The sequence below is a fragment of the Formica exsecta genome, unplaced genomic scaffold, assembly GCF_003651465.1.
Source record: "Formica exsecta isolate Colony F162 unplaced genomic scaffold, ASM365146v1 scaffold500, whole genome shotgun sequence".
NCBI lineage: Eukaryota > Metazoa > Arthropoda > Insecta > Hymenoptera > Formicidae > Formica > Formica exsecta.
The window spans coordinates 1,099,253-1,109,229 of NW_021852243.1; the positions used below are offsets into that span (position 1 = coordinate 1,099,253).

General features: G+C 35.2%; 2 protein-coding genes and 1 long non-coding RNA gene across 4 annotated transcripts in view; 2 read left to right on the forward strand and 1 right to left on the reverse strand.

The window, feature by feature from the left end:
• The window catches only part of LOC115241561, a 4,599-nt gene extending 2,597 nt beyond the window's left edge, over positions 1 to 2,002 (forward strand). Inside the window, exon 2 of the mRNA XM_029817359.1 lies at positions 1,657 to 2,002. Within this exon, the coding sequence (XP_029673219.1) occupies positions 1,657 to 1,723 (67 nt within the window). The 3' untranslated portion in view covers positions 1,724 to 2,002. The remainder of the gene's footprint in view (positions 1 to 1,656) is intronic.
• LOC115241555 (protein GDAP2 homolog) overlaps positions 1 to 9,977 on the reverse strand; it is a 27,021-nt gene that overhangs the window by 15,002 nt on the left and 2,042 nt on the right. Inside the window, exons 1-7 of one of the 2 annotated variants that reach the window (XM_029817350.1) lie at positions 4,780 to 4,802; positions 3,484 to 3,672; positions 3,175 to 3,317; positions 2,965 to 3,097; positions 2,720 to 2,829; positions 2,399 to 2,638; positions 2,147 to 2,315 (exon numbers count right to left, since the gene is read on the reverse strand). In XM_029817350.1, coding sequence (XP_029673210.1) covers positions 2,147 to 2,315; positions 2,399 to 2,638; positions 2,720 to 2,829; positions 2,965 to 3,097; positions 3,175 to 3,317; positions 3,484 to 3,668 — 980 coding nt within the window. In that variant the 5' untranslated portion in view covers positions 3,669 to 3,672; positions 4,780 to 4,802. Of the gene's footprint in view, positions 1 to 2,146; positions 2,316 to 2,398; positions 2,639 to 2,719; positions 2,830 to 2,964; positions 3,098 to 3,174; positions 3,318 to 3,483; positions 3,673 to 4,779; positions 4,803 to 9,977 lie in introns of those variants that run through there. The other variant, XM_029817349.1, reaches the window with a different exon arrangement.
• Positions 6,231 to 9,751, forward strand: LOC115241562. The gene is made up of 2 exons (XR_003884922.1): positions 6,231 to 6,260; positions 8,222 to 9,751. It is a non-coding gene; the product is annotated as an uncharacterized LOC115241562 (long non-coding RNA).

Here is a 9,977-nt window from a genome sequence, read left to right on the forward strand (position 1 = left end):
AAAAAAAAAAAAAAAAAAACGAGACAAAGTAACATACGCAATACAATATAGCATTGCTTCCTAAATCATTCTTTCCAAGGAAAAATTAGATAACAAACTACAAAGACACTAATACTGCATGTGATTACGATCGCGCAGTAATGTCTGAAACATCATGTTCTTGCTTGAGATTGCAATTTCGTGTGACCCTGGCTTCGATTAAACAGATACAAGGCATTTTATCGAGATGACGAAATAACGGCATTCTCCGATGCATTCGAACGAATTTGCGAAGGATATCGATTGCTATTTTATTAAAGCAACTAGTTGATTGTCAAAGTTTTGCTGCGAAAAGATTTGCTATTGCTCGTATATATGATTCTAGCCGCGCGTGGGACTTTCATTCCGCGTGTGATAAAGCGAATTCGTCACGATATAAAATGATAGCCGGTGACAATCTTGATCTAGAAATAAACATTTAATGACGACAGAAAATGTCAGACTTGCACGAATGATTTATTTCCGTGACGCAAGAGATATTTCGATCCTGATATTAATTAGAAACGGATAGTAAAGTAAACTTCGTACGTACGTCATACAAAAGTCTATAAACGATGATTTATAGATATGATATTGTTGTCTATTATACATTATGTAATATCAATACAAATAATCAATATAATTATTTATTTGTTATTGCACACTGATATTAACTATGAGGAAAACTTTTTACGTATTTTATCTAATTTTACATATGAAGAATAATTTACATCTTATTAGTCTTACTCTTATTAGTTAAATAATGACGAATGTTGACGAACGTTAATTACAATAGGGATACGTCAATGGACGCTGATCAAAATCGCTGACGATTACTAAGTGGTTTTTGTAAATATATACATGTTGATTTGTAATTGATAAATTTTCTAACTTGTACGTGTGTGTGAGAGCAAAAATTTGACTGCAAATTCGAGAATCTGTATAACTTAAATGTACTAAATAATTTTCAACATCTATAAATATTTATAGAATTTTAAATTAAACTCAAACAAATAATTTTGCTGTTAAGATCTCTGTTCATTTTACATACTCATAAAATGTAATTTTCACTTTGATACTTGTCGATATAGGAGAAATCTGTTAATGGTCATACATGGCAATATTGTTAAAGTTGTTGTATCCGTGGAAAAGGTAGTTATTCTGCACGGATATATTTATTAATGATCACCGTATTGCGTAGGTAAAGAGGGGACGAAGAAATATATTATTATTGAATCGAAATTCGTTAAAATTTGTTGCATGTAACAAGAAAAAAATTTTACGATTGTGTAATTTTCCGTTAAACACTTTCTAGCAATCCGCTAATTTTCAAATTGTTAGTTGAACAAATCATTTTTTAAAAAATATATTTGATACACATAAGATTTTAAAATATATAGAAAATAGATAAAATCGTAATAGAAGAAAAACACTTAAAGCTTCTAATTCTTTACTGCAGTCATATTGGATATATCAGAACCGAAAAATCATATGTATACATTTTTGTATTGCACTAATCTCAACATTTTTCCATTTCTTAGTCTTTATCATAACTCTCAATTTATGATAGTTAATTGTGTACCTAAATTGCATAGTATAAGACCAGAAAATAATCCAATGTTTTTTTCTCTTTTTTAGAATTTTTGGGATGGAATATACAAACAATATCACAAAATCTACGTTTATATATGTGAAATACAAGTGAAATTAATCTGGAAAAAGAACGTTCAATGGAATCTGCTGCAAGAGCTGTTGGTGGTGCAATATAAGGCATTACTGTAATGGTGAGTGCATAATGCTATCATTTACTCGTTTAATATTGAATAAAACGTGAATTGTTTTTGTAACGAATTTGTTTAGTAAGTTAAAAATACTATCTAACGTAAAAGCGCTACTAGTTGTCTTGGTATCAGTTCATTATATTATTTTAATTATTGTTTTGATTATAAAAATAGACTCGTATCATTTTTTGGCTTAAATGCACCAGATCATTCATATTTTAGCATTTATTTGTAATTGCAAAATTAATCCCATTTCTGTATAAGAATATAACATTGTATAATATAAATTCAAAACCATTTGAATAATCTTAGCAAAAAATAATTAGGATAACATCATAAATTCATACCTTTCTTTTTGCTGCATTTGCTTGAGCATGATATCCGCTAGTGGATCGGCGGGAGGTCTCTCTCCCAGAAGTCTCTGGCGATCCAAATCACCTTGCATTTGTGCAAAAGCATGTTCACCAATATTTACAGAAGTCTCCAATTGTGCTGAAAGCTCCACCGTTTCATCGCCTGTAAACGCAATACGTTCTTCAAAAAAAGAATTGCTTAAGCCATATGTAGTTGCGATATTTTATAACAGAATCCTTTGTTACCGTGCAAAGCGTGCTGAGGATTGTCAATAATTCTGATTTGTCTATCTGGGAGTAGAGGTTCCCCGTCCGTTCCACCAATATCATTCGGCAATTGCCAGCAAGCGTTATCCTGCTCTGCCAGATTTCGGGGAAAATAAAGTGGCAGAAGAATTTCGTAAATTCCAAGGTCGCAAGGCTCCAGTACAAATATAATACATGTTAACGAATCGCTATATTGCTCCATGAATCTGCGTACGGTTCCTATAAAAAAAAATCAATTATTGATTCCATATTGTGACTTGTGCCTATATAAATTACACTTATTTGTGTATTTGTACTTACTAAGAGCTATATGTGCTCCTGCATCCGGTGGATAATTTCTTCGCACTGAATTTATTACCGGTAAAGCAATGGTGCGCAATCCCAGTTCTTTTGCCTTTTGTAAGACGTTTCTATAATATGAAAACAGGATTATACAAGATTGTAAGGCTTGATTATTTAATATTTTTTCTTATCAGAACTTGTTTCTTATATATCATCAATAAAGCAACAGTTGTATATAAATACTGTAAATATATGTAAATTACCTATAGCAACAATGTAATGTATTTTGCGCAGCTGTTTGATACTTGACGTTATAAACTGGTCCAACAGTATGAATAATAAAACGAGCAGGTAATCCATGACCCTGTGTCACTCTTACTTCGCCAGTTCTGCATTCTGCAACATTTTGACAAGCAGAGTATTAAGATAGATTCCATTATTGTATGTATATAACTGTGCAACTATTATAGTACCTTTTACTTCATTATATATTTCTATCTTAAGCGCAGAACCAGCTCGGCTAAATATTCTTTGGCACATAGGACTATTATCGTCCATCGTCTCATTGGTAGGATTCACTATCGCGTCTACTTGTAATATTGAGATATCTCCAGTCCTGAAACAATTCATGTAATCTTGTTATTATCTTACAATCATATTACAATGCAATTATAAAAGCTCTGTTTGAATCGAGTACTAATAAAATGATTTGTCACAAACAGAGCACTCGGAGATGTAAATCTTCGAGGAGAGTCCGAGTGTCCCGAATAAAAAATTCTTACCATAGTGCGAGTTTGTTGTTAAGCGACGGTTGACAAGGGAAGGGACTTATAGCGTGATGTGCCGTTTCTCTGATCGACTCGGAATAGTCCGTGAATCGATGCTGGATGGGATAGTCGGCCCATCGTTTTAACGCAGCCGGCTCCACGATGTCCTGGGCGACACCCAAGGGTTCCATCAGCCTCATTCAGCTGAAAATCGTGTCATACGCTTTATCGATCACGGACTTTTATCTGTCCCCTTAATGGAAAGCGGGGGGCGCGGACCCTTTGTTTTCGTATCAGCTGTTTCAATCCTAACCTAACCTGCCATTCTCTGCCATTTCTCTGCCTGACGTGCGTCATATGCAGCGCGGTTGTTGACCTGGAAAGGGGACATGCGACATTCGTCCGTCCAGCTGACTCGATGCAACAACCGGTTGCGAAATTTAGGGGCTACGTTTCGCGGATAAAAAAGTACGTTCCAAATGATCAAAAAAAAAAAAAAAGAGTTAAATATATACATTGTCTAAAATGTCTTTATTTTTCAAAACGAATTTTTTACAACGAGAATTTCGAGTTGCTATTCTCTTAGAGCCAAAATTCATTCAAGCTAGTCCATTGATGTATCAACTGCAGAGATTGTATCGATAATATTGCGACGGTCAAAGCATTCTATAATAAAAGTAGCGATTTACATATAAGTATTATATGAACTGACAGGACCGCGTTCGTTCGTAACGGAAAGCACCGTGTCTCGGTATTTTGTCGGGTATTCCTAAAAATAAACAGTTCCGTCGATAAAAATGTGGGCCGCGCAACACAATCAAGGAGAGAGCTATACTCGACCAAGGACACAATTCTCAACGCGAGCGATTCGAAAACAAGCTTACTTTCGCGTAATCGGTTGCAATCGCGATTGTCAGCGATCAAGTGCCGTTGTTCAACGGAACTTTTATCAGGCAAATATGTTTATATACATCGTCCTCTTTCACGCAGGTTGAAAAAAAAAAAATCGTGCGGCAGATTATTATCATTTTTTTTTTTTTAGAATGTTATCTCGTTTTATCTAGTTATCTGTTAAAAATATAAAATGTAAGGAGGACAAAAGGGCACATACACATTCGTAATATACGTAGTATATACGTCGTAATCTGCGAGATGCAATTCGATTATACTCTATTTACTGTAGATTAAATTCTTCATTTATCGTTCTCTTTCCTTACACTTTATTATATGTATTGCCTTTTATTGCTCTCCGTGATCGAATTACATATTTGGAAGCATGCACACACGTGACAAGATAGCTGGATATACTGCCGGTAATCCTGGCGAGGAGCCGGAAGACTGGCGCCGTCTGGCCTCAGGCGGATCTTACGTTCTGGCAAACCCATTAAGAGACAGGAACGTCGACCTCCATTATCAGAATAATTTACACTTGCTCACGGCACGGTAGTAAAAAGAAATCCGTGGATCGCGATACAAAAAAAGAACATCTCGTTCTTATTTATATCATGTCGAAACGCGATAAAGTAATATCACGGGACGTTTGCCCTTTACGGAATAAAATTGACTTATTTCAAGAAATCGAGTCACTTCGGGATCCTTGCATTATTCGAGCAGGCCCAGGGATAATTTAAACGTCGATTCTCGAATGATATGAAAGTGCTCAGTGAAAAAATATCTATATTTAGCGGAAAGATATGAATTTGCTGTTTTATGTTGACGCGTACGTGGAAATATAGTGCATGATTCGCGATTGATATCGACATTTCGATTTTTATTCTTAACGATAAGGGGTTAATGATAGAAATTTAACACTTTGCTCGACGCGAGCTGACATTGTGCGGCTTTAGAGATTGATTGACTTTAGCAGCGAAAGGATAAACATACGAGTATGATAGCGAGTTAGCCACGTGTATATAACTACATTGAGAATGAGCGGTTTAACTTTACAGAATAGTTTACCTACTATTTACGTAATACCGACTATACACCGGCTTTCTTATTTAACTATAAACAGCCTCGCGCATACATGGTTGACCAATCAATCGATACCCCGCGTTCGCGCGAGACGAACGCTCGCTTTCATGCCATTGCTGGTGGTATCAAGCTATACTATTTTCATATTATTATCTAGCATCAATGTAAAGTAATGTTATAATTATCAATCAACGGAAACTATAGTATCAGACAAACTTTGTAAACAAACTGCGTCAGTATTATCTCATCGTTATTTGATTAAAAATATCTCCGTATTGCCGTGGGGTAGCAAGATACGCGTAAAGTTGCAAAGTTATGGAGGCGAACGTCAACGGAAAGTATGCGTTTAACGACCCTACGTCTAATAACTTTACAGCCGGCCGATAACATTGCCGAGGATGAAGGGTCAAAGGCGCTCGATAAATTCAATTTTAAAAATAGATCCGAACTACACATCGTACATAATCAATCGCACCCGACGAGCTTGCGATAAAATCGTTGCCACGTAAGAGTCGTCGTTGACGAGAGATGGCTTAATAGAATAACGGCATGACACACGTCCTTCGATCTTGCCGGACAATTGACATCTCGGACGAATGCACCGGCGAAGCCCCGTTCCGTTCAATATCCGTTACATATTCTGTGTGACACGAGGGGCTTCCGAACGAATCCTTTGTGCGCGCGTAGTTGCCAGCGATGTGAAAAGTTCAGTAAAAAAAAAAAAAAAAAAAAAAATTGGAAAAATCGGGGACCGATCCCGCGCTGCGATTTCTATCTAGATATCGACGTAATCGACATGGCTGTTTTCACAAAGGCGTGTAGGTAGCGCCTTCGTGATTGTTTAAACCGCGAATGATCGTAGAACGCACACGTTATTCGCTGGAAAATATTAAATAATTAAAATGACCGAGATCTTTCATTGCAATTATATTGCAATATATTATGACGTTGGATGCGAGAAATCGTGCGAATTTCTCTTCTTTATTTCTACTCCGATATAAATCAGTTTTAATAAACGTATTCCTTTAATGAAGGTTAATAATTCAATCTAAACGTGTCCTAGAAACATTTTCAGCGAAAATATATCTTATCGCAGTTAATCATGATTTATAGCTATATCTATTAATGCACGAGTTACACACCCCGAAAAGGAGGACATCGGCATATGTAACAAATATATTTTATTGATTGCGAGAGAATGGAGCCATGTAAAAAAAATAAATGTATAGTATAAGGAAAAAATGTATATAGTTTTTTGCGTGTGATTGTCATAATTCGATAAGTCTGTAATGAGGGACCAAGAGAGTCCTAATCGAGAGAATAAATCCATCGAAACAATCGGAATTCATCGACTATTTCAAGTTCATTAATAGCTCGTCTGCTTTCCGGTTATCTTTCGAAGGAACGGCAGATCCGGTTCGTGATAACACGTTTATCTGATTTTCCTTGGTTTACACATTGATAAAAGTTGCCGGTACACGTTTCATTGTTCACGATGATGATGCCCCATCGATAAAGCTTCTTACATTAAAAGATCTCCGCTGTAATTAATCTCCACTGTAATTTGCCGCTTCTAAACAACTGCGCGTTTTCTTTATCTCTGTTATTAATTTTTTGGCGTGTATTTCTGAAAAAAGTGCATTTTCCTCGCGAATGTATAAAATGTTACAGAACTGACGGTCATAATTTTAATGATAAATATTCTTGAATTTTTCAGTCATTTATAATTCAGAAGTTATGTATATTTTTATAAAGAACAAATGTATACCGATTATTGCGTTCACGTGTCACTATCGTGTTTTTCATTTGCTCATTAGTGTATTTTTAACGCGATACGCAGTGAGACTGATATGAAGTTTATATGTCCATAATTACCTACGACTTTGAACACGCGGATCATAAGTCCACCGTATACTAACGATGACTCAGTAAATGACGCAAAATAAATATTCACAACATTCTTTGCCTTCGTTAAGTACCGTCAGGCATGAGAACGATACGATCGAATCGATGATGATGAAATATTAGCCAAGTATCGATCATTTTACCTTAAATACGAATTCCGAATTCACCGTGCAAACTCAAATTGTTTTTACCTTACGGTTGTTCATATTCCATCTCGTTGGAATCCCGAGATTCTGATTACTTCGGGTCTCGCTTAGGCGAGAATTTACGTTCACGCTGAAATCCGGAATTTCATCCTTGCTGACATTTCAGAGAGATATTCTTGGTTCGAAGCTATCGAAGCTATCAAAGCAGACGTATAACGACAGAAAGCGACGTGTATCATATGACGTAAGGTTCAATATATAACATACTTGTACAATGATGTATTTAGTATATTGCATCATCCAACGAGTTTCTGAGGCTCGATTGTCGGTGATTACGTTGAAATCGTTTACAAATCAATGCCAATTGTATGACGAATTGCATTTCTTGGAATGACTAAAATTGTACAGAAAATTATTTTTTTTTAAGACTTGTAATTCTTCACCATAAGCCATATTATGATTGCGAAAAATATATTGCAAAAACACTAACTTATTTCGACGTATATAGTGCAAGGAAAAAGCTTACATAATTTTTCGCCTCCGACATCATACTCAATATGGTTGCAATGAGGGAAACTATTACTGTATGAAAATTCTAATCAGGCATTCCAGCATTAATTGTGGTCGACTCGAAAGAGACCCGATTCTCTTATTTCTTAATCGTTTAATAATTTCGTTGCTTACTTGAAGTCGTTACTTTGAAATTAATCTCTCTATATGCATTTCAGATCCGGTACTGGTGATAAGATGGTGATAAATGGAAAGCGATCGAATCGTTGTGGAACGTGTCCTGCATCGTCTCATAGAGTATCTACCTACGCTCGTGCAACGCCTACGAGAAATGTCGTCACAACGGAAGTCACGCTAATTAAGGAACAGTTGAATTATTAGATATCATCATAAAAGATACTTAATAGACTTTCTTTTGGCAATAGTTTTAACCGAGCTTCTCGATATAATGACAATATGATGGCTGCATTATAATGAAAATTAAACAACGCACATGCAATTAATAAATTAATAAACGTGCGTATAATTATGTATAATAATGTAATATAGCTGTGTTGTTGTGAAAACTTTTTTATTTATAACAGCTTCATCGCGTTAAGTTAGAGGGATGGTTAATATTGATGCGTTGTAAAGTATATTCTAAATTATGCTTTAGAAACTTGTAACGCGTAGGTGTATCTGTCCTTCAGTATAATTATCGCTATCGACACGCAAAGTTTAGTTGACAATTTGTGGAAGTATTCGAACACGTTGCATAGAAACACGAACAATGAAGGCGATATAATGAGAAGCGATTGTCCTATTATTTTCGAATGCTCAAAGAAATGTATAGTACTTCGAGCGCATTATCAAAAATACTCGTCGAAGACCGATCAGCGGCGTCCAGCAATTGTACGAATGAATGAATGACCTAAATTGGACGATTGCTATTAGAAGCGCCGCCGGATGCCGGATATCGAATTTTACTAGAATACTCGATAATATAAAATATAATGGACGCGTAATATATCCGTATAAAAAATAAAAGCATGAAGATTATCGTTTCACGTCCTTATTCCAGATGTGTCGAAAAGACGTTACAAGTGATTTGATTTTATGATGCTCGTATTGTCCGAAAATTGTTTACGATTATCGCTGCACGTATTTTCGTATCAAACTTTGATCTTCGAAAATATAAGCTTTTACTTCTAAGATTTTCTCAGCGTCTAATTTAAGAAGATTGTATAATTATTTTTCTTGCATATTGTAAGATTAAACGTATTGTCAATCAAACCGACGATCATTTCGTTAAAAATTCTTTAAACTGTTCGGGAACATTAGCTCTCACTCTGGAACAATAATGGCTGAATCGGTCTACGCGCGAACCAATCGACGTTCGGATGTCAAATGTGCAAGGCCGAAAATGCATGACCTACATTATCAATACGCGACCTCTATCACGATAGATATGACGCGTAACGCGACCCATCGATAGTTCGCAGCAAAACGGGCATCGATCGTGCGTGATTTAAAGCGGCTTAAAGCGTACATCCGAATAATTCTCGCGGGCGGGAATTATTTCGGATTGAAGAGATCGTGATTTAAACAGAGTAATAAATTATGATTCGAACGTTCAACCTGAAAAATTGATCAATTACGTTATACGTTTTTGTGATGGAAATTACTTTACATTTTAAAATATATATATTACAAAATACAATAACTATGCCGAAAAAGAGAGAATTAATAAATTAATGCAACTCGATTAAGATTATCAGACGTATGAATTGAAAAAAATTCCATTCGTTACACTTTTTCGTTATTCTTTATTTTTCATCGATATAAAAACACAGATTAATCTAAAAAATAATTGAGTTTTGTCACGTCTATTGTGTCTACGTTAAGCATTAATCATTGTAATATTTACTAATTTAACATTTTTTTTTTTTTTTTTTTTTTTCAAAACCTATGTTTTTAAAAGAAAATTTTTTTTTT